At 44.8% G+C, this 25,355-nt stretch overlaps 1 protein-coding gene across 4 annotated transcripts in view; it reads right to left on the bottom strand.

Annotated features, from left to right (window-relative positions):
* STAC (SH3 and cysteine rich domain) overlaps positions 1-25,355 on the bottom strand; it is a 137,261-nt gene that overhangs the window by 8,949 nt on the left and 102,957 nt on the right. For 3 of the 4 annotated variants that reach the window (XM_047874900.1, XM_047874898.1, XM_047874899.1), the window contains exons 7-9: positions 18,797-18,861; positions 16,987-17,075; positions 39-90 (exon numbers count right to left, since the gene is read on the bottom strand). In XM_047874900.1, coding sequence (XP_047730856.1) covers positions 39-90; positions 16,987-17,075; positions 18,797-18,861 — 206 coding nt within the window. Of the gene's footprint in view, positions 1-38; positions 91-13,705; positions 14,308-16,986; positions 17,076-18,796; positions 18,862-25,355 lie in introns of those variants that run through there. The other variant, XM_047874901.1, reaches the window with a different exon arrangement.

The raw sequence follows: 25,355 nt of genomic DNA, 5'->3' as shown, positions 1-25,355 counted from the left end.
TAAATTTCTCTTTCTTTTAAAGAAAGAGAAATACTTACTTTCCACCAATCTTCATTGGTGTCTTCTAGAAGAGTAATCATGTCTCCTGGCCTATAATGAAGACAGAATGAGTTGAGGGAGGAAGGAGGGGGGGACCAAAAGAAAAAAAAAAGATGATTACTTTAGAGTCAGAAGCAATAGTTTTGTGTTTATACAAATAATCCTAAAATAAACAGAAGTGAAATAATTATGACATTTGACCAGTTCTTTCCACCCATAAAAATAGTTTTGTTATATATTCAAAGTAAGTGTTATTTCTGCGCTGTATTTAAAATTTTTTTAATGTTTTATTTATTTTTTGAGAGACAGAGAGAGATAGAGCATGAGTGGAGGAGGGGCAGAGAGAGAGGGAGACACAGAATCTGAAGCAGGCTCCAGGCTCCAGGCTGTCAGCACAAGGCCCGATGCGGGGCTCGAACCCACAAACTGCACTGCACAATCATGACCTGAGCTGAAGTCGGGTGCTTACCCGACTAAGCCACCCAGGTGCCCTCTCTGTGCCGTATTAAAAAAAAATATAGTAGCTCTATTTTTACATATAGATAAGGGTTCTTTATTATTCTTTTAGAAAAATTTCCTATTCATATTTGCCACTTTCTGTTATGGATGTGACATTATAATGATCTTTCTGAGGCTATTACTATGTTTTTAAAACGATGTTTCTTTCCTTTATTAAATTCTTTGTTTCCTCTAGAACTGGTTGGCCTCGTCTTTATTGTACGGCTTCTCCTTTGTGTCGAGATTTTCTCCAATATCGTGTCCCTTGGCTGTTCCTTTACGTTAACGGCTGACGACAGAGGCAGACGGGTGTGGACCGCTGGGCGAGCTTCTCTACTACTACTGCCTGTGTCTGCACTGGGTCTCTCTCCCAAGTGCAAGACCTAATTCCAGGCTCTAAGCAAGCAGAGTGCATCGACTGGGGTGTCTCATTTTTGGACCCTCGAAAATGCAGGAAGCAAGCGGTCTGGGGCCTCCTACCACTACCCCCATGGCTAAAATAGGAGGACTCTCTTAACCCTGTTGAGGGAGACGTCAGTTTATTCGCCCGTTAAGTACAGCCGCCTTTTCCTTCCCTCCTCCTGCTCTCTAGGAAGTCTGGAGTCTAGAGTTCATCTAAACACAGCTCCTTTTCTCCTTTCTGTGAGACTTCTGTGCTCACACAGGAGCCCTCCCTAGGCCTGGGTTCTCTTTCTCTTGAGTACAGGTACTCCTCGATTTTGGCATCAAATGCTAGTCGTTATAAGCAGCGACGGGGTGTCGTGCACACGGCTGGGGGTCCGTATCAGTTACATATTGCCGTGACAACGCTGTGTAACATACTGCCACAAAACCTCAGTGGCTCCCTTGCGTGCCCGGGTGGCGGCAGGCTGTTGGCTAGGTTGACCGGGGGAGACGTCGCCCTATTTCCGGTTTCCCACACCCCACGAGGCCAATCTGGACTTTCGTGACAGTGCCAGGATATCAAGAGCGGCAGATGGAAACATGCAGAAACACATTAAGGGCCTCTCAGGCCGGGCTTGGAACTGACATACGGTTACTCCTGCCTCACTTTATGGGGGAAAGTACGTCATAAGGCCAGTCCAGATTCAAGGGATGGCAGACAGATGCACCTTCTGTGGTGACGGAAACCGTGAAGTGTCACGGCCAAGGGCACGAGTACAGGAATTGGGGTCATGAATGCGATCAAGTCACTGGACACAGCCAGCCTCGTGTTCTTCGGTGAATCTGCTGGGAGTTCAGCGTCTCCTTGGAAGTGTCCCTACATCTAAAGTCATTCTTTCCTGAACACTGTGGTCTCCAGGCACCTTCTCTCTTCTCACTTCTATGTGCTGCATTTTGCCAGGAAAGTCTCCAAATCTGGGGGTCTCTGATAGTATTATTTCTTGTTTTCTAGTACCATTATGGATGTATTCTTAATATATATATATGCACATGTATATGTATATATATGTACATGTATATATATACGTGTATATACACATATATATTCTGACATTTCAAGCAATATATATATGCATATATATGCATATGTATATATATATATGTACATGTATATATATGTGTATACATATATATGTATATATATGCATATTTATATGCGTATGTATACCTATATATGTACATGTATATATATACGTATATATGTGTGTATATACATATATATATTCTGACATTTCAAACAATATATATCATATAAATATGTATATATGTGTGTATATATGCATATGTATATGTATATATGTACATGTATATATATGCGTATATATGTGTGTATATACATATATATATTCTGACATTTCAAGCAATATATATGCATATAAATATGTATATATATGCATATATATGCATATGTATATGTATATATATGTACATGTATATATATGCGTATATATGTGTGTATATACATATATATATATATATATTCTGCCATTTCAAGGATTGGAGCAGGAGGGGAAGCAGGGTCGTGTGCTCGTCTTGCCATTCCGATTCAATCTCCTCTGCTGTCATTTTCAATTCTCGGTTAATATCTGTCTTTAATGTCTGTAGAGGGGATTCCTACAGCCCTTGTTGCACCTGAAGCGTCAGACACAGAGGCGTTTTGGAATTTCACGAGTCACAGATTCGTGCTGATGCCACGGAAAGCGACGTGGTTGAAAACCACTCTTTTCCCAGGTGAGGGATTTAATTAAGCAGCAAGGACGGAAGTTGATGTAGAACAATCTTTCCAGCTCCAGCAGATTTTACTCAACCTAAGAACCTAGGGAACCACGCGTTAGTATCAACTGCAGTGACGTTGCTGATGGTCTGGGAGAAAGTGCTAAGGAGGGGATAATGCTGGAGACTGGGGGGGAGGCATTGCAGTTGATACAGTTTTGATGCAGCTTTACAGCCTGGAGAGGGACACGCTCTTTCCCATGCCCAGAGATGGGCAGTCCTTGAGCGTAGGACCCGTGTTAACGAACCCACATACTAGGATGAGGCACTCGCTGGAATCCAAGCCATAATTTCATGAGCAATACCAGACACACTCTCGAGAGTGATGTGGATTCTGTCTCATCCTATAAAAGCACTGTCAGGATCAGAAAACTGCCTGGTGAGGGAGAAGGGGCACACTCAACTTCATTCCTTTTTTGTTGTCCTTGTTGTTTACCCACCCATTCCACGAATATTCCAGAAGGCTGACTCTGAAAGAGCCGTTTTACTAGGCACAGGGCGCAGAGGAAACCGGGGGACCCCGGCTGCTGGCCTTACCTAAGCTGCCCCTCCAGCTTGGGTCTGCTGTCCCCCTGAATCCCAGCTGCAAGCCCGGTGGCCCTGGGGCCAGCCCTCCGCTGTTAAGTGTGACTTCTCTGCTCAGCCCGTTCTCGATTCACTTCTCTCCTCCTTCCCCCACCACGGTGGCGGTGCGTGATGTCCGGCCACCAGGGGGCTCAGTCCAAACATTCTGCCCACTCGCTGACACGTAGGGAGGGCGCTTCCAGGGTTCCTGGAGGAATGGAGGCCTGGCGCCCCAAGTCCCCCTCTCCCCCGCTTGCTCTCGGGATGGACACTGCCCGTGCACGACCCTCCGGCCGGCTTCACGCTGCCGTGGCCGAGCAGGCCTGGAGATTTTCTACTTTAACTCTCTTTATTTCCAAATTCTTGAGGATGAATTTGTCAGGCCCCCAAATATTTAAAACAAAACAAAAAACTCCCTTTGTTTAATTCAATCAGAGCTTCCTGAATTCAGGTCAGCGTTGCGCTGCACCGTAATCGGGAATTACATGCGTGCAAAATACAATGCGATTCATAAACAACAAAGGCATCAGCTTCCTCTTTGGTGCAGACTGATCAGAGCACCGCAACTGGTCTTTTCTTTTTGTCTGCTCAGTAAAACTGGGCTTGGACCCAGAGGAAGGCCTTTGGGTTGGTGTTTGGAAAGTCTTTTCAAGTGTCTCTTCTTTTTTTTTTTTTTTTTTTGAGATGGGGAGAGGCAGAGGGAGAGAGAGAGAATCCTTTGTTTTCTTTTTAAGTTCACCTGTTTATTTTTGAGAGAGAGCATGAGCAGGGGAGGGGCAGAGAGAGAGGGGGAGACAGAGAATCCCAAGCAGGCTCCACGCTGTCAGCTCAGAGCCCGATTCAGGGCTTGATCGCAAGAACGTGGAGATCGTGACCTGAGCCGAAATTCAGGGTCGGATGCTTAACTGACTGAGCCACCCAGGTGCCCCTGGAAAGTCTTGACATGATGAAGGAACCGTGGGCTACCAACAAGAGTAGGAACAGAGTCATAGCAGCTAACTGTAGAACTATGACTCAGCGGAGAGGGGAGAGCGTTGACCTGCGAGTGTGTGCGTCTGCGTCTGTGCATGGGAACTGCATGGGTGCCGTCTGTTCATTTTCAGCCACGCTCTGCCTCCCTCATTTCCCAGTTTTGCACTCGGACACAGGAAGCCTTCTCTTCCACGACCAGGTAACTGGTTGCAGGACTTATGTCACAGGGTGTGGACGAGGTCAGCTGAGCTCAGTCAGCTTCAGGAACATCTTCTGCAAGGTGGTAGGGACACGGCTTGGTCTTCTAGGGGTGGGCTTCTGGAGGGTGGAGGGGGAGTTGTCCTGAGGCGCCCCCTGCCACGTCTCTCCATTTCCCGCGTGGAGCTCAGATTCCTAGCAGCGCACAGACACCCTCCTGATGAGGACACCCCATTTGGGAAGCCCCTTCTCCACGGTCTCAGACAACCTGAGATCTCAGATTGGCCCTCCATTAGGGCCCTCTTTGTTTTCACAGTGCTCTGGATATACCGAATATTTTGGAATGCGAAGGACATTGGTCTTCCTTTGCCCCCTAGCTCTGCCAACTGAGCCAAAGGAAATTGTAGGACATCCCAGTAGTTTTTGAATGCCTGCGACACGGTAGGTTTGGGGCGTGTGTTGAGTGGACAAAATGAAAAGATTTTGCTAAGCACTGGTTTCCTCATCTTAATATTTTATCTCTTAAAATAATAGTACGTACCTCATCAATATTTTTGAGGATTAGGTGAGGTAATCCTTGTATGGCACGTTTAGCCAAGCCCACAACAGATGGTAGCTGGTATTGTTGTTAAGGCATAGTTACTGCCCTCAAGATGCTGATACTCTTTTTTTTTTTAACAGTAAAGAAATTTTAGGGGAGCCTGGGTGGCTCGGGTGGTTAAGTGTCTGACTCTTGATTTTGGCTCAGGTCATGATCTTACGGTTTGCGGGTTCAAGCCCTGCACTGGGCTCCATGGGGACAGCGCAGAGCCTGCTTGGGATTCTCTCCCCTCTCTCTCTGCCTCTCCCCCATTTGCTCTCTCTACCCCTCTCTCAAAATAAATGGATAAACTTAAAAAAGAGCTAAGAGGTTTTACTCTAGGGAGATGCTGGTACTCTTAAGGGGGAAAGAAAGACATAAGGTGGTAATTTACACCAAAGTGTCATCACCGGACAAGAAGAAATACGCTGGGGCAGGGGAGGGGGACAGACAAGTGCGGAAATGACCCCCAAGCAAAAACCCCAATACAGAGGCTTCGTTGTGACTCAGCGACCTCAATTATATTTATATAACTACACACTATACGTCACAAATACAGAATGAACTATACTTACTTCGCAAAGCCGCTGTGCGGATTCATCGCTAAGGCATATGTGCTGGTCTTTAGCGCCGACCGACACACGATAAGGGCTTACACATTCTAATTTCTTCCTAAAAGTGTAACTTTTTCACTTGGAAATTTGAAGATCTAATGATTATTACCTCTTAAGTGAGTGCTCCCTTCGGTTTCTGGCAGGGACCGTTGGTTCATGAAACCATCTTTGGCCTCCTACGTGGCTTCAGTATGATTCAGAGCTTTGAAAAAGCTTTTCTCTCTCTTTACATCCCTCCATCCCTCTTGCCCTCCGCCCCGCGTAGTGACCAGAAACGTGGCAAGGGCTGGGGGCTAGAGCTCGCATTGCGGTGCCCAGGGGCCGATGGCAATGGAGGTGTGGGAACAGTGCGGGAGGACAGTCAACCAGTCTGGCGAGGGACAGCGGGTTCAGTGAATGAAGCAGGCGTGGCCCGCTCAATCTGCACACAAGTAAGAAGGTTCACAGAGACTTCACCAGCTACAGGCGGGATCTGAAGCCACTACTAACACCACTAAATCAAGCTGCCTCTCCCACCCACCCACGCCTTGTGGAAATTCACCAGAAGTGCCCATTTTACTCGGCAAGTATTTTGAGACATCTTTAGCCTTTCTTACCCTTTTCCATTCATTCGGGAGAAAAAAAAAAATCAACCGATGAAACAAAAAAACCCAACCAACCGAACAAAAACAAACAACTGAGCACAAACCCAATCAATCTTACGGCCATCGGAGTCACTCAGCCAAAAGAGATGTCCTGGAAAAACCAGGTCAGGGGAACATAAGAAGGATCCAGACTGCTCCGTTAACTTCAGATCTACGGCCTAATTTTTCGCCAGACCCGCTTCTCAATTTCCATCATCCTGCTCCAGAGCTTATAGGCTGTGCCCACGGAGCAGGTGACCAGAAACTCCCGAATCCTGAAGTTTGATTCTGTCTTAATCGTGGCGTCCGTGAGACTGCCTGCGCTCCCCCCGGTGCCGAGACCAGCTCAGAGAAAAGACATTCGGCACAAGGGCCATTTGGATGGGATTTGGTAAATGTTCCTGAACTGTCACGGATCACGCTCCCCGGAACCTAATTGAAAGAGGCATCTGAGTGAGAGGGAGGCGGCAAAGCACATTAGTGGCATTCAAGAGGGTCTGGGTTTCCTGACACAGTGCGGCATCGGAACATAATATGCATCAGAGACTTTCCTCAAATAGCCTTAATTGCATTTTGATGTCCTGGTGACCGTGAAGATTATTTTTAAATCAAATTGGTGCATTAGAATTACATTTAGTTTTAATTAAGTTGATGCATTTGCCAAGCAGTAATGTGCTTAGAGAATGGAATCGAGACACCGAGGGAGTCTTATTCTCTCTTACTCTGTCTCCAGGGCTCTCCTTTTCTTATTTTATGGAGGAGTTATAAAGCCTTACAGAGTGAAGGACATAGCCACACAAGTTGTAGGCCAGAACCCGAACGCAGTCCCGAGCCCTGAACACGACCGAGGATCAGGGAACTTGCCTTGTGGCCTTGGGTATGCCATTGGCTCATCGCGTATCTTTGGATGTCACAGCCGTTCTCAAGTCGCACAGATAACTCGGAATCCAGGGGAACACTTAACCATTCAGATTTCCGAGTGGGATCTGACCCCCTAGGCCGGGGGGGGAGCCTAGGAATCTCTATTGTGATAATATTCTCCAGGAGGTTCTTAGGGCTTGTAACAAGTGGTTTGGCAATCCTAACCATAGTTTCCTCCCCTGTAGAATACTAATCGCTGGGGTAACCTCACAGATTTGCGAAAAGAACTCAAGGGGATGTCGGGGAAAATTGGGAAAATTGGGAAGACTTTGAAATAGGCAGAAATAGTAGTGATCTGGGTGTTTAGCGCCCCTTTCCCCCAGCCAGCTTCTTGTCATGTGAGCTGTTTTACCTTTTCAGGAAAACTGATGGTACTGTAAATGACTCTTGTCCCTAGAAATGCATGTGAATTTTGTCTGGTGGAAAACACCCAGTAGTTACCTGTAAGTACTGACCAGTTCAGCATGCATTTGTAAATTCACGTCAGCAGTCCCGATTGCCTGTTTGTGGGATGTTTGAGCTCTCTTTTGTACCGCTTGGGACATTATACTGGTTCTCTCGTTAATTAAAGAGTCAAATAAAATTTTCGATACGTGTTCATTTTATATTTCTATAGAGTTATAATTTTACTTCAAATTAAAAATTTTTTTTAATCTTTATTTTTGAGAGAGAGAAAGAGCAAAAGCAGGGGAGGGGTGGAAAGAGAGGGAGATACAGAATCGGAAGCAGGCTCCGAGCTGTCAGCTCAGAGCCCGACGTGGGGCTCAAACTCACGAACCCCATGAGACCATGACCTAAGCTGAAGCTGGACGCCCAACCGACTGAGCCACCCGGGCACTCTACCTTAATTAAAAAAAAAAAAACGTTTATTTACTTATTTTGAGAGAGAGAGAGAGAGAGAGAGAGAGAGAATTCCAAGAAGCCTCTGCATTGTCAGTGTGGAGCCCCACGCGGGACTCCAACCTATGAATGAACCGTAAGATCATGATCTGAGCTGAAACCAAGAGCTGGACGCTTGACCAACTGAGCCACCCAGGTGCCCCAATTTTATCTTAATTTAAAAAAAATGGTCAGTGAACGGGAGTGATTTTTCATAACGTACTCTATAGATCACAAGCTTCCTGGTCCTAAAAGCAAGACGTAACAATCCTAAGAAACTCGTAAGAAGTGGTAAGAGTGGCCCACACTGGCTAAATTAATACATCGTCTCAATCTGCTGATGAGAACAAGTTGTCAACCTCATCACAGAGGGAACCCACACGGTCAATGCAGGATGGAGAGTTTGGGGTGGGAACAAGGCCAGTGGGCTGAGACTCGGCCTCCCTGGGTTTCAGCTTGAGTCTCTGCTTTCTTCCGGTCAGTCTTTGGCCCTGGCTCTCCCAACTTACCCCCCAAAGGTAAGGAACTTATGAGGGAGCGTGAGGCAGGCTAAGGGGCAAAACTCAGGCTGGCACGCCCCTCCCCCTCCAGGTGGAATATGGGTGATCTTCCTCAGACACTCCTTGGCTACCCAAGAACAAAGGAAAGGGGTTCAAGTACCTGCCCTGGTGATGTGGGAAATGGAGGCAAATGGAAAGTTAAATTCCCCTCCTGCCTACAGCCCATTGACAAGTCCTTGAAACTGGCACAGCCCATTGACAAGTCCTTGAAACTGGCACAGCCCATTGACAAGTCCTTGAAACTGGCACAGCCCATTGACAAGTCCTTGAAACTGGCACAGCCCATTGACAAGTCCTTGAAACTGGCAGAGTGACCTCCTTCTAGGAGCTCAGCTGCCTCGATGATGACTCTTTGCGGGGGGCAAAAGAGAACCTTAGCTCAACATCATCCCAACCTCGAGGATCCTGTAATTCTAATCCCTTGATCTCATGCTGGCAATCATACTCCAAGCTTATGGTCCCCCGATATGCATCTGAAGGGTCTCATGACTGAGGTTTTATTTAAAGGTAATAAATGGTGTTTCCCTAGCAACAGTTAGCCCCTCAGGGTCCTGGAAACCTTGCTTCCAGAATTCCTTGGAAACTTACTCTACCCCGACCCCCTTCAAACCTGAGGGTATACAATGAGTTACCCATCACGACCCCAGTGCAGCTCTCCCTGCCCACGGGTCCTGTCCCCGTACTTTAATAAAATCACCATTTTGCACCAAAGATGTCTTCAAGAATTCTTTCTTGGCTGTCGGCTCTGGACCCCACAAACCCCCACCACCCCAAAACTTCATCAGAACCATAAACTGTCTCATTGGAATATGAACTATAACAGCTACGTGTCCACTCACTAAGCCCTACTGAAGTTGAAGATAGTCTTTCCATAATGAGGACTGGAATAGTAGTTATGAAAATAGGCTTAACGCCCCTAAAAGAATGTGTACCACCTCTTCGTGACGGGGTTGGCAATTGCCCCCTATCCGGTACCTGTTAATCGATTCTCATGTTCTGTCACGAGCCATCCTTCCTTACCCCTTCCTGACTGGAAAGAGAGAATGAATGCTCGCTAACCAAGCTGCACAGGCACCCAGGGCCCCTGTGGCTGGAAGCCTTGGGTTGCTTGTCATGCCACCTGTTTGCTAAGCCTTCCCGAGGCCTCCCCAGGCTGCTCTGATGTCTCCTTGAAGTGCTGTGGATCTGGCAGCATCCCCGCCCACAAGAGCTCACAATGGAGTGAGCTTTGTCGTCCACTTTTCTGCTACGCCCAGCCCGTGACCACCTGAGCTCTTTGAGGGCAGGGTCTGTGAATTGTTCACCCAGCAGCGAGTCAATGCTCGTTCACTACGTGGGGAGCAGGAAAGAGATGACACAAATTCTGAGAATGGTCACCCAAGGGTTAAAATCAGTTTGAACTTGATTTCGAGGGAAGCTTTGGAAAAATCAGAGAGAGATGAATTCAGGCCATCCCATCTCCAGAGGTTCTCATGAATATTAGCTAATGAGACCGATGGTTGCCTGGTTTCATTCAGACGCAACCACGGAAAAATCTGAGACTCGCTGCTTCCGAGAAAGAGGCTGGCGATTCAAGAATCTAAATCCTTATTTGGGATTACAAAAAAATACATTTTTCTTTGACTCCCCCCCCCCCCCCCAGATTTAGGTGTTCAGATACACACTGAAGTGGAAATTAATTTGTATCTTTCTCAGAACTTAACAATATTGGAAAAGCAGTTCCCTCTTTCCCTCTCTTGGCTCCTAAGCTGTCTTTCTTTTTTCTTTTTTTTTTTTCCTCTTTTTTGGCCCCTTATGAAACATGGCCATTATCATATAAATTTGTTTGGGGAGAACTAATAAAAATGAAAATGACTTCGATGTGGGAAGCCAAAATGGGTCCTTTGGAATAGGCATTATATGGTCACTACAATATGCATCTGAACCCTTCTGTCTTTTATTTACTCCCCATCCTTTATTTCAGAGCCCCTAAGATATTTTAGGGGCTTGTGTTTACTCGGAGTTATTTACATCTGCTGCTTATTTACATGATACATCAGCATGCCAAAGCCATACAAATTATCCTTATTGATTTTTAAAAGGCGCGTTGGTGTGAATGATGAGCAATGGCTCTAACACCATTTTGCAGACTTCTGAATCCCAAATCAGCCTGGGTAATGAATAGGACTGGTTATGTGGTAAATGTGACAGGCACACTTCACTTTCATCAACAAGCTAGGCGTGTGCTATCTTGCTAACAAAGTGTGTGTGTGTGTGTGTGTGTGTGTGTGTGTGTGTGTGAATGAATGTGTATTCGAGTGTGCATGGGTGTATGAATGTGTTTGTGTATATCTGACTGTGAATGTGTGGGAGTGTATGTGCATAGGTAAGTGTAACACACACATATCTCATCTCATCTCATCTCATCTTATCTTATCTTATCTTATCATCTTATCTCATCCTGAGAAAAAGAGAGCACCAGCAGGGGAGAGGGGCAGCAGGAGACAAAGAGAATGGAGCCCGATGCAGGGCTCAATCCCACGATCCTAGAATCATGACCTGAGCCGAAATCAAGAATCAACTGACTAAGCCACCCAGGCGCCCCACACTTTAAAAATCTTTGCTTGTGTACTCAGCTGTTCGTGCATACAGCGTAATTTTCACAGCTCTTAAAAATTTTGAAAATAAAGGTCATTGGTGGAAGTTGTTTAAGACTAATTACAGAAGCTTATCTACTGTACAAGCTCATCGCACTCAGACAGAGGGATGGGGGTGTTCTTTAATGCTATCAGACCTCAAATTGTCAGTGACAGTTAGGGGATCCAGAGCACGACGGCCCCACATCTTTCATGTCAGTGGTAAAACGTCATGCCTACAAACCAGGAACTGCAAAATCTACTCGTAAGATGAAGGACAGGGTATCACAGCCTCCTTATTGCTGGACAAATTGGATCAAGTCCCCTTGGGTGTGCTCAAAGGCCAGAGAGAGCCTTTGAATGTGTTTTTTGCAACTATATATCCTTAGGGTAGGGTTAATGAGGTTCAGGAGACTTGGACACCAAACATATTGTGAAAAGATGCAAATTAAGAGAAGTTTATCTAAAATATACTGTGTACCCTACTTCGTACCGGGCATGAAATCCCACCTTTTATTTACATTATCTAGTTGCATACTCAGTCTCCCTTGGAAGAAGAAAACGGAGACCCCAAGAGATTGAGTAGCTGGCTCAAGGAGATGCAGCTAGGAAGGGTCAGAGCTGGAAGGCGGACCCAGGTCTATGTGACTCCCAGTCATCGCTCTTTTCTGCCCTGCGCTCTGCACTTGATGGACAGGTAGAGTGTCATCGAGAGAACTCCAGCCATTTGGGGAGGTAATGGTGGACGCACTTACGAGGGAAGCTGATGTTGCACTGAAACGGTAGCAAAGCCGACTGTGCGAAGCCTCTGCCTTCCGACAGCATTTGGAGACCCGTGACGGGACCACGGCATTTCTAAGAGGAGTACTCGCTGCCCTAAGAATAGGGGGGTGGCATCCCAGCTTCTCCTTTCTGAGGCTTAGTCCCCCATTCAACTGTGAACGTCCAGTAAGGGTTCATCAGGGCTCCTTCTAAACCATCTTAAACCTTTGAGCTCCTTTCCTACAATTTCTTCTTGGCAAATAATATTCATCACGGGTTCGAGACCCATCTCCTCCAGGAAACAGGCCCTGACTAAGCCCTCTGAGCTTGGCTTGCTTCCTCTTCTATAGGTTTCATTATATCATCATGTACTTGACGTGCCCACGAACTGTGCGTGCCAGGCACAGCATTAGTTCATCCGTTCATTCATGACGTATTTATTAAACATCTCCTATGTTTCAGGAACCAGGCTACACGGATGGGTAGGTTAGCAACTGCAGATTACTTGTTCGCATGGAATTTATAAGGGAGATAGAGGTTCACCACATAATCCCAGAAATATATAAATACAAGCTGAGGTAAGGGCTTTAAAGGAAAGATACATGGGGTCATGAAAGCAGGTAGCAGAGAAATCTCACCCAGACTGGGGGTATCAGGAAAGGGCATACCGAGGAAGCAAAATCCCAGCTGAGATCTGTGAGGGCATGCATGCATGTGGGTGCCTGTGATGGTGATGGAGGGTGGACAGGAGGAGAGGCGGGGGGACCAGCCTGCAGGAAGGAAAATCCCTCGGCAGGTAGTAGTGTGGTCCTTCTGGGGAAGAAAAGAAGCCAGTGTGGAGGGAGGAGAGAGGTGAGGGAACCGTGGAACAAGACGAAACGGAGAGGTCCCCAGGGATGAGACTGTGCTGGTCCTAGAGGTCCTTGTGAACACTGTGGTCTTCACCCAAGGGGAATGGGAGGGCACTGGAGACCTTAAAAAAATTTTTTTTAATGTTTTATTTACTTATTGAGAGAGACAGACACAGAATGTGAGTGGGTTAGGGGCAGCGAGAGAGGGAGACACAGAATCCGAAGCGGGCTCCAGGCTCCAAGCGATCAGCACAGAGCCCGACGCGGGGCTCGAACCCATGAGCTGTGAGATTATGACCTGAGCTGAGGCCGGACGCTCAACCGACTGAGCCACCCAGGTACGCCGGGCACTGGAGACCTTTAAGCAAAGATGTGTGTGTTGTGAGCAGACCAGAGGCAGGCATAATGATGACCTCCTTTTACATGTGAAGAAGCGGGGGCTTGCATAACTTTTCTGCGTTTCATGGGGGTCCTACGGCTAGTGGGTGACTTGGCTGGGAGCTAAACCCTTATCAAGCGATGCCCACACTTTTTTTTTTTCTCTTAAGCATTCGGTGAATCTCTGTTGATATATATTCATTCTGTCTTCCTCTGTCTCTCCTTTCTTTTTTTTTTTCAACGTTTATTTATTTTTGGCACAGAGGGAGACAGAGCATGAACGGGGGAGGGGCAGAGAGAGAGGGAGACACAGAATCGGAAACAGGCTCCAGGCTCCGAGCCGTCAGCCCAGAGCCCGACGCGGGGCTCGAACTCCTGGACCGCGAGATCGTGACCTGGCTGAAGTCGGACGCTTAACCGACTGCGCCACCCAGGCGCCCCTGTCTCTCATTTCTTAAGACTGGACTGGAAGTCCCACTTCTGGAGTAGGACTAGAACCGATCGGAGTTAACACTATCAAGATCCTACTCTGTACCAGAAACTGTTATTTTATTTAATCAAAGGGATTCCATAAGGGAGAGCCTTATTATATTTTCAAGATGACAAAACAGAGGTTCGGAAAGGTAGGTAATATGTCGTATTGTTAGGAGAGGGGTCAGGGTAGGAGTTCATTCTATCTGAGTCCCAAGTTGAGATGACCCCCAGCACAATGTACTGTCACCTTAGTGACTTCTCCACCCAAAGTGGATGGGAAGGGAGGGATGGGGAGCAAGGCTAGAAACACAGAGAACAGGCAGGGCCTGGAACCCCAGTCTGGGGAGGGATGGAGATAGGATGGCTGCAGTAGGTTCAGGCAAAGAGAACCAGTCGGACTTGAACATTAAATACATCTTGGATGCAAGGTGAAGGGAAGCCTCTGGTGGCTGGCTTGGAGCCCGGGCAGACAGACGATGACATTATTCACCCCAAGGAGCAGGCTTGTGGGAGCGAGGGTGGTGCTGTTGTGTGCCTAGGGTGGGCCAGTAGGGATGTGAATCTGGAGGTTGGTAGAAAGGTCTGGATGGTTAGCTGTTGGCAGAAGAGCTTTCCCTGTTACTGACGAGAAACAACATTGCTGAAGCAATGGGGTAGCCGCTCTGACCCACGGCTTGTTGGCTTTGCCAGTTGGGTCTTCTTCGACCTCAAGCTTACACTCCAAACCTTCCCTGTGTCTTCCTCTCATTTGTCCTCTGTCCTGAGGACACCTGCGTTCTCCCCCTGTACGAGAACTCAGGCGGATAAGAATGATATTTTGTTCAAAGGATTTTTTCCCCCTACTTTATGGTTTACGGAGAAAAGGATAATTCACAAAGCCCCAGTTCATTCAAGGAATCATACCAAATCCCCAAAGCATTGCTTTACACATTCTGAATCCAGTGCCTGGATTTTAAAATGGGAATACACAATCTTTTGGCAAAAAAAAAAAAAAAAAAAAAAAAAAAAAGAAAAGAAAAAAAAGAAAAAGAAATAAGAAAGTATGATTTATCACTCCAATCTTGCAGTCTATGTAATGCAGGCATTTCACTCCTGGGAATGAAGAGTCCTGTTTGCCTCAAAGCAGACTGTAAATGTTTGATTTGTGACCAGATGACTTGACTTTTAATGACCTGCCACTGCCTAAAATAAGCACGAAAATTTATGACCGTCACCAGGCAGCTAGGTGCCATTTCTCAGTACCCTAATAACATCCTATATTTCTCTGAAATTGTTTTTTTTTTCATCTGATGGCTTCAGAATAAAATGGTGGGACTGATGCAATAGGAAGTTGTTACAGTTTAAGTCCTAGATATCCAAATGGCAAGCTCAAGGACATGGTACGCTGTATTTATTGCAAAGTGAATATATATCACCCTTCATCGGCAGATAGTTGACTGTGGATGGTCAGCTGAAGGCAAGACACCCTTCCAGGGATGACCCCCTCCCCCCCGCCCCCAGCAGGCGCTAACCTCTAGGGCTTGTTATACCTCTGCTAGAATGGGGCCTCCCTTGGCAAATGTCAGCACCTCCTCCCGCACTGACGCCTGACGGTTCGGGTGCGTTTACAGCTCCAGCCAGTGAGTTCAGCATGGCGATTCTCAACGAGCGATGGAGAAAACTCCGGTTACAAGAGCCCGATTGTCTGAACAAATCTAAGGTGCCAGGATTCGGGCCCCGAGCTCTGCTCTGGAAGGCCCCAAGAATCACTCGGGAGAAGATGGCAAATGAATGCTGACACCATGCTGACCCTGGGTGTGACCCAGACTCCGGCAGGATATACACGTCAGTTGTGGAGTCTCACTGGACGAGGGGGCAGCCGAGCTGCTGAGCTTGACCTCACGGCACGTAGAACCTGGGAAAGCGGGGCCAACCGGAGCCTTGTTGGCAGCCCCTTTTATGGGGCTCTGGGCAAAGTGAAAGAGAAGAGGCCGATTTCACTGAAGTGGGAGACCACACTCAGCCAAGTGTGGGGGGCACCATTCCCCGGGCAATGGCCCAACCCGAGGAGGAGAAGCCCAAAGAGCTCCAGGGTGGAAAGACAACACCTTCTGGAAGCCATGCGAGGGGAGTGAATGGGAACCCGTAATTTGGCCTGCATGCTATTCGGGTAAGTGGGGTCCCCCTCCCAATGGAGGCTGGCTCTCTAATGTGCTGACATAGTTTTCAGCGTCCTGGAGCTCTCTGTTCTCTTTGGAAGAGGAAACAACCCATCTCCCAGGGGGCGTCTGACTAGACAAGCGGCCCCTTCTCTCCTGCTCTGGGACTAAAAAGCACCGAACCCTTAAGTTCTGGGGTCGTGAAGGCAGAAGAGGAGTGAGGCGTCTTCTTTGAGACGAGCCGGTAAACAGCACGTTACGAAACCTGTAACAGCCACCAGATCCCGAGTGTTTCCAATGCCAAGTCTCTGTGCTCTATGCTTTCTGAAGCTTACTCATTTTATCCTCAAAAATAACTCAGGGTGCAGGGGTCGTTGTTATTCTTTTATAAATAAGGAGATCAGAGTAATGAGATGTTTGTAAAATTGCTCAAGGTCACACAACAAGTAGGATGCGAACGAGGCACTGACTCCAGCTGAACTACCCCCGAGACGGGAACAACACAAACCGGTCAGGAGAAAGTTTCAGATTTCACGAGGGGCCCCAATCCCACCTTCTCCTCCCGGTGGCCATGAACTGGGAGGGACCATGAAACAAAAGCCCAGCTCAGGGCGGGCAGCGGTGGGGAGTTGCGGTTCTCCCGCAGCTTCCACACGTGGGTGGAGTCTGATCCTTCAATCTATGTTCATTTGGAGGGACATATATGTCTTTTTATTCCCTACTAGACCCCCCAGGATGCCAAGCGCATCGGACGCTCAAGCTTCACGGAAACACCCATTGGCAGTTCTGCGGATGATGCGCTGAACCACGCTTCTTCAAGTGCGGTTCCAGATCAGTCGCGTCAGAACCACCTGCCCACCTGCTAGAAATGCAAATTCTCAAGCCCTCCCCTTGTGCCCCCCCCCGACCTGCAGAATCAGAAACCGCAGGGAGAGGGCCCAGCAATCCATCTGCTAACCGGCACAGCGGGTCACTGGATGCACAATGACATGTGAGAATCACTGCTTCATTCTTTTTTTCACGTGAAAAACATGGACTTTAAATTTTCTTTCTAGTTTTTCTTTAAAAAAAAGGTGGTTTTTTTTTTTTTTTTTTTTTTTTACCTCATTTCCAAATCTTCATTCTCCTGTGGTACAAATTTGTACAAGGCAACATAGGTGTTCATCTGTAATGGTTCTTTGGAAAGAGATCCCTGAGAGAGAAAATTCAAAAAAAAAAAAAATGAGAGAAGGAAGGAGGAACAAACTGGGAGAAGAAAGAAACTAGAAAATGAGTAAGTGAATGCAATGTAATTCCAGCGTACGGATTGTAAATGTTAAAATATCTAACCATTATTAAAGGCTTTGTTTCCACCAGAGGTCTATTGTACATTTCTTAGCTAGGTTTGCTTTTATTTGTCAGAAATAACTACAAATTTCTTCAAATGAATTCTTCCTTTGCTATAGTTGGTCACGAGAGGTGCCAGGTTTGGCCCCAAGAAGGGGAATATTGGCTTTATAGAAACAGGCACATAGGAAGAGTAGTAAACAACTTTCACTTCCTCAAATGGATTTCACTTCCTCAACTAGCCTAAAATTTGGTATGTAGCCTATCAAAGGGGCTAAGGTATATCCATCTGGCAGTTAGTTCATGCACGTTGTGGAAAAAACATGGTTTTTGGCATCAGCTTGATTTAGTTGCTATCATAGAATCAGCATCTCCTGTGAACCTTGCAATAATGATAATAAAACTACCCTTCTGATAGTTTACTCTGTGTGCCAGGCATTATGTTACATGCATTAGGATACTTGAACCTCCCAACAGCCCCCAATTGTTGTCCCCAACTTAGAGATTATACAAGAGTCTTACAAGTGGTATATAAATATTACCCATTATTATTATCCAAATGAACATCAATGCTACATATACTTCATAATATATACAATATATGCAATAAATGTAAATTATATAATATGTAAAATATAATTGTGTAATATTACTCTTGTATAACAATACACAACATAGCATATGTAATATATACACATATCATTATTTAACATATTACATATGTGCATATTAGATTATATATGTGATATACTATTGTATAATCTATTTAAACACATAATATGATAAACATATACAATATAGATCAGACATAAACAGAAGTTGTACACAACTGATTCACTCTGCATCCAAAGCTCAAGAGTACCTTATGCTATATATATTTCTGTCCTAGTCTATCCTTTTCTAATTATATAATAATTACATATATTATATATAAATGAAATAGAATAAATATGTCCTTCTATACTATAAAATATGGTCATAATAGATTCTGTAATTGTGTACCTTACACACTTTATAGTATGTGTCAATTTGTATGTAACATGTACAATAGAAACAAAAAGTATACAACACAGTACTTATCCTTTCTACTCCTGATGCACTGCGACAGTTCTGTTCAGTGCTCTCTAGTTGTCACGCTATCTATGCCATGGCGCATTAGGCAACGTTATTGTCTCCCATTCCACACTCTATCCTGTCCTAGACCTACTAACTTGATCTCGTAACCTACTTAGGTGGCGATCTGCAGTGTGATCTAAGGACCCTGCCTGGTCTGTTTTCTCGGACAATCCCAGAAGGAGGAAGGCAGGCTAACAGCCCAACCGATGAGAGACAGTCTCGGCTCAGCCAACGATGGGCTACTACGCTTAGAGCACCCAGGTCCCTCCAGTGGACTTCTCCTCTATAAGAGCCTCCCAACTTCCCCCTCTGGTCCCTAGGAGAGCAGTTCTCTGCTTTGTTGGCTGGGATTGCCTGTGGTTTTGTCCTAGCTAGCTTGTCCCGCACTGGAATTTCCTGCTGTTTCTGAAGAAACCCATATACGTTGTTTTTGGCAGAATGATTGTTTAAGGTTAACACAGCCATAAATACCTGGTGGTGTAAGTTCTTTGCTTGGTCTCTGAAGTCGTCAGTGCCATTTTCGGGGTAAGTAAACACTGTAGGAGACAAGAAGAAGCAGGTGCTTCATGAATGGTTTGGAAACATGCTTGGAAGACGTGGTTTATGTATTCCCTGTTCAACAGCTTCTACTTTACTCCTCACTGCCTTGTCCTCATCCTCAGCGATGCTGCCTTCCTGTCACCTCCCGCATGATGCTTCCCCGGCCTTCCCAGGTGGCCTTCTGCACCCCCTTCTCTGCATGCCCACACCCCCGGCACATGCCAGCTAGCACGCTCCTGAACTTGGCAACTGGTTGTCCGCCCCTTGGCCTCCTTTGGCAACACCCTTCATTCATCCTTGAAACAATGTTACTCATCTCTGTCGAAAGTACGAAACTCGTATGTTAATGGAGTGGTGGGGGAGGTATGGCCTAACTACACTCGAATTACCTTTTCGAAATACCAGATTCTTCTGTTTCCAATGTGTTGGTTCCAGTTTCCTGATAGCTATTTTCTATTTTGCACATCCAAGTTTTAGCTTTTAAACTTCAAAATATGTCCCCCATCTCTTACTGCCAATGCACTGGGGCTATTATTTGGGATAAAAAATAAACAGTGGTTTCTCATTTAGTTTGTTTTGAAATATGTACTTCTCTTCCTTTTGCACGTAAGCAGCCACTCTGCGGTCGTTAGTAAAGAAGAAAGCTTCCCAAAATGGGCAGGACGGTTCACTGTCCACAAGCACAGCTATGGGAGGTGCTCGATGGGTACTGGGGGGAGGGCTCTGTCTTAGCTAGTTTGGTCAGTCACATTTACCTCAGTGACACAGTGTGATGGCCTTATTCTCACCGTGTGGATCTGCCTCAAACAAAAATGTGGCAAATGTTTCCAAGTTTGCACAATGGAATTTTGGTGTCTAAATTAACCTACCGCTTAGGTGACTTAACATTTAAAAATAACACATTGCTGCTTTATTCTTCCCTTTGGTCTCCCTTCAAATGATTTTAAAAAATACCAGTAAAGGAAGAGAAACACACCACACAAAGCCCTAGAATCTATTTCGGTTACACACTGACATTTCCACGGTCCTTCCAATGCACTCGATAATTGTGATGCAGAAAACATGCTTCAGAACAAGAGCCTTTGTAAACGTAGTGATGCTTAGTAAATGTCTATTCTCCACAGTGTAGTTTCAGAGCCTGTGCAGGAAATTCTATGATTCCTTTGAAGCCTAGACATAAATATGCAGTCATTGGAGGAAGTCTGGTTTGTAGGTAAGTGGAAATGATCCTATGGACCTTGTCTGCCATCTGGCTAGTCACCTGACTAGTTTGAATTGAATGGAGGCCAACAACACTTTTCCCTGGTATTATGTGATTCCCTAAAGCCTCAGGGTAAATATTTGATCCCATAAGCATAAAACTGGATACTTCTATAAGAATACTGGATATCTGAATGAAAAGAGCAGAGAATCTTTCTAGAGAATTCTTGATTGGAGATACAAAGGGAGACTACATAGGGTACATAACAGTTTGGACCGGCTTTACAATTTTGCAATTTCACATTATTGTAGCTTTTTGTTGAATATCGGTTAGCCATCTGGTTCAAAATGTGTACCATTTTTGCGAACTATGCTGCAAATTATTTGAAGTGACCCCAAATGTATTTTCAGCTATATGACTGAAAGCATAACACTGCAAAAAAAAAAAAAAAGATTTTAAAACCCATTCCTGTGGGCTACTTCTGAGACATTGATTTGAGGGGAAAAGAATAAGGAAAAGGTAACTATTTTAGTACAAATACACCATATGCTTTTTACATTTAGTGCTTTAAATTTGTTTTTTTAAAAATAATTTGGGGTACCTAGGTGGCTCCGTCGGTTGAGCATCTGACTTTTGATTTCGGCTCAGGTCATGATCCCAGGGTCATGGGATCGAGGCCTGCATTGGGCTCTGTGCTGCACGTGGAGCCTGCTTAAGATTCTCTCTCTCTCTCTCTCTCTCTCTCTCTCTCTCTCTCTAGTTCTCTCTCTCCCTCTGCCCCCTCCCCTGCTTGTGCTTTCTCTAAAATAATCAAATAAATGTAAAAAAAATTGGTTACTGATTTCACCCATGACAACTATTCAAAGAATATGTCCATTAAGCAGGCATATGAAAAAAAATTTTTTTAACGTTTATTTACTTTTTAGAGAGAGAGAGAGAGAGACAGAGTTTGAGTGGGGGAGGGTCAGAGAGAGAGGGAGAATCTGAAGCAGGCTCCAGGCTCTGAGCTGTCAGCACAGAGACCGATGCGGGGCTCAAACTCACAGACTGTGAGATCATGACCTGGGCCGAAGTCAGACGCTGAACCGACTGAGCCACCCGGGGGGCCTCAAGAAGGCGTATTTTTTAATATTACAGAAGCAAATGCATCTTTAGTTTCTGCCACCTCCCCAAAGGACTTTCCTCTTTTCCTTTCCTATATTCTTCCTTTTTCATGACAGAGAATAGCCAGTGATTTTTCTTCATCAAGAACAATTGGTTTTGAGGTCAGTATTAAACTAGCCTCATAAACTAAAAGAAAGGGGCAGCCCTCTTCTCTGCAACTTTTCGTGTCCCTGAAAGAGCTCACATCATCTGGAAATTCTCCATTCCTTATCTGTTTGGTTGAGTTTGCTTATAAAGTTTGTCTGGGCCTCGTATTTTCAGGGTGCAAAATTTAACATATTGATTCAGTTTCTATCGTGACTAGAAGCCAATTCAAGTTCTCAAGTTTTCTATTCCTTCCTAGGTCAGACTTTAGTCACTGATATGTTTCTTGGTATCTGCCCCTTCAAAATTTATTGGGGGGCACCTGGGTGGCTGAGTCCGTTAAGCATCTGACTCTTGGTTTCGGCTCAGGTCATGATCTCACAGCTTTGTGGGTTCGAGCCCCTCATCAGGATCTGAGCTGACAATGTGGAGCCCGCTTGGGATTCTCTGTCTCTCCCTCTCTCTGCCCTTTCCCACTCGTGCTCTGTCTCTCTCAAAACAAATAAACTTAAAAAAAATTTTTTTTAATTATCGGCATGAAGTTGGTCATGGGAGTCTTTTATTTTCCTTTCAATCTCTGTTGTGTTCATCTTTTTTTATTATTGCGTTTTGCTTCATCACTCTCTTTTATTCTTAAAAAAAATTGTGATTGTAAGTTTTATTTACCTCTTTTAAGGACTATTCTTAAAACTGGTTAACCTATCTGTGTCATTTGATAATTTCTCCTCTTACCACCTTTTTATCCTTTTCCTACTGCTTTTTGGGGGTTTATTCTAGATCTTTTTTTCTGACTTAAGTATGATGCTCAGGTGTTTGCTTTTCAGCCTTTTAATTTTTATTGTTTATTTTTATTATTTTTTTTTAATTTTTGAGACAGAGAGAGAGAGAGAGAGAGGTGCATGCATGTGAGGGAGAGGCAGAAAGAGCGGGAGGGAGAGAATCTTAAGCAGGCTCCACGCTCAATACAGAGTCTGATGCAGGGTTTGATCTCACGAGACCAGACCGTGAGATCATGACCTGAACTGAAATCAAGAGTTGGATGCTTAACCAACTGAGACACCCAGGTGCCCCCCCGCCTTTTTATTGTTTAATGGAATACTTTCAAAGCTAAATACTCTAGTCACAATTTAGCTACATCTCACAAATTTTGATATGTAGTATTTTCATTATGACTTAGTTTTAAGTATATTCCAATTTTTATTATGAATTCCTTTTTGACACATGAGCTTTTTGAGAGTTATGTTTTAAATTCCTAAATTATGGTTGCTTCTGTATCTTTTGACTACTGGTTTCTAACTCATCTGCATGATAGTCAGAAATATATATTCTATATCATATTAATTCTGTAAAAATTTATGAAGCTCACTTTATGGTCTGCCGGTAATCAATTTCATAATTGTTCTGTGTGTACTTAAAAAGAATGTGAATTCTCCATTTGTTAGATGGAGTGCCCTTTTTAACTTAATTACGATTGTCAAATGTGTCCTCAGATCCCCTAAATCCCGAATCTTTTTATGCACCTGCTTTGCCAATGACTTGAGAGGCATGTCACCACCTCTGACTATAAAGGGGAATGTCAATTTCCCTAATATTTCTGTCAACTGCTCCTTAAGTTCCTGTCATTTAAGGCTGTACAGTAAGTAGTTGTAAGTTTAGAATTTATATCTTCTGGTGAAGTAGACATGATCATGTAATGATAATTTTTTTCTCTAGTAATGCTTTTTTGGTCTTAAGGTCCATTTTTCCACACATTAATACAGCTATGCAATCTTTTGCCCGTGGGAGCTTTTAAAATAGGTGTAGGGGCGCCTGGGTGGCGCAGTCGGTTGAGCGTCCGACTTCAGCCAGGTCGCGATCTCGCAGTCCATGAGTTCGAGCCCCGCGTCGGGCTCTGGGCTGATGGCTCGGAGCCTGGAGCCTGCTTCCGATTCTGTGTCTCCCTCTCTCTCTGCCCCTCCCCCGTTCATGCTCTGTCTCTCTCTGTCCCCCCAAAAATAAATAAACGTTGAAAAAAAAATAAAAAAAAATAGGTGTAGTTTTCCACATTTATTTGTTTATTTATTTTTGAGAGAGAGAAGTATGCTTTGTCTCTGTGCCCCCTCTCCCTCTTTCTTTTAGTTTATACGGTTGAATCTATTTTTTTAATCTTCTGGTGGCTACTCAACATTTTACGAGGTGTATGTTACTTAACAGAACCTAAAGTGAAATAGTACCCTTCATTTCCTTCCAATTCATACAAGGATCTTTGAATGCCCATTTCTCACTGAGATGTCTCGTATTTCAGTTAATGTCTTACTGACAGCTTTTTGCTAACATTATTATCTTTTTACGTGGCCAGTGTTCACTTGGTTCTTTCTTTGTGCTTCATTCCTTGCTTCTCGGTCCCTCCTTTGAGATCACATTTTCTTCTCTGAAGTACATCACTGTGAAATTTCTTGAGCTGGTCTTTCTTCATGGCAGTGGAGACACAGCCTTTGCCTGAATACGTATATTGGAAGACAGTTTTGTGGCTGTTCCATTTATAGTTCTAAGTTAAGAGTTACTTTCTCCCCCCAGATTACTGAAGGTTCCGTTCTACTCTCCATGTGGTTCCATTCCTTTGCAGGTGATCTTTCGGTCTGCATTTTCTTTCACCTTCGAAATTGTGCGGTTTTGCCAGGATGGTCTCAGTATAAATCTTCTGAATTTGAGGGATGGTAGCTGTAATCGATTGTGAAACATATTAACCAGTATCTTCATGAACGTTGTCTCTCTCCCATTCTCTCTTTATGTACCTTTAAAGTGTCAGTTAGATGCACATTGGACTTTCTTGCTCGTCCTCTGTGTCTCTTTTACTGTCGTGAATTCTATCACTTTGTCACCCTGGCTATACTCTAAGCAATTTCTTTGGCTATGTATTTCACAGCACTAATTCTCTCCTCAGCTATATCCAGTACGGTAGTAAATCCAACAATCAAATTTCTCTCTCTCTCTTTTTAAATTTCTAAAAGTTCTGTTTGGTTTTCTTAAAATTTGCCCGTTCAATTTCGATGGTGTCCTACTCCTTTGTTATACGTTCTAGTCCATTTTTCATACCTTTAAATATATATAGCTATGTAGTTATATATTTCTTTATTTGATAATTCCAACATAGACGATCTCTGACCAGTCTGATCATAAAAAAAGTTGTTTCGGCTCACCCTTACTCATGCTGGCTCATTTTCACATACACTTGGTGTATTTCAATTCTGAAATTACAGAAATTTCAATTCTGGAAATTTCTCAGGTCTGGGGTTTAAATTCTCTTACTTCAGAGGCCATTTGGGTTACTTCTGCCAAGTGCCTGGTGCATTTATCCGAGTGGGCCACTTTAAACAAATTAAACTAAAATGTTACATTATTCTACTTTGCCCATAGAGGTAGTACGAATTCAGGCCCTAAACCCAAGTAAGAAGAGCTTCCTCCTTCCTTTGCTTCCTTTTTGCTTTCCTTCCTACTCCTCCCCCATTTCTTCCTTTTCTTCCCCACGCGAGTTAAGGTCAATATAGCATTTTTCTTTACTAAATTCCTCTGCAGGGCGTTCTTTTTTCCTGGTGTCACTAAAGGTACTTACTTCGGGGTATCGGCATTCTCCCAAAGGGCCTCTCATCACACCTATCACTCTGCCTGCTCATCGGGTTTTGTCCTCTATTGACCGCACATGGGCCTTTTTCTTCTCCAGTCTGAGGCCCCGGGGATGTGCAGAGTAAACACTGGTCTTCACCCGCTTATGTCTCTGGATTCCTGCTTTATTATTATTTCTAGACGCTAACGAATTGCCTTATTTTGCTGCCAGCTCCACCATGCGTTCACTAGAACTTTCTTTTAAATTCTTTTTCCCAGCAAGTTGAGGCGTGTGCTAGAGTGGAAAAAATTTCTCTAAACATCCAGCCCTCCACATAGCCGGAAAGAGAGTCCTTCTTGCTTTTAAACAGACCTTAACCTGCTGTAGATACCACACATCTAGATTCTAGGTATCTGCTAAGGAAGCCATTGAAATACTTGCTCCGTTTTCTGGGTGAC

This window comes from Prionailurus viverrinus, chromosome C2 (genome assembly GCF_022837055.1).
Source record: "Prionailurus viverrinus isolate Anna chromosome C2, UM_Priviv_1.0, whole genome shotgun sequence".
NCBI classification, from domain to species: Eukaryota; Metazoa; Chordata; class Mammalia; order Carnivora; family Felidae; genus Prionailurus; species Prionailurus viverrinus.
The sequence above is the reverse complement of the archived record's forward strand: the minus strand, read 5'-3'. Positions and strand labels throughout refer to the sequence as shown.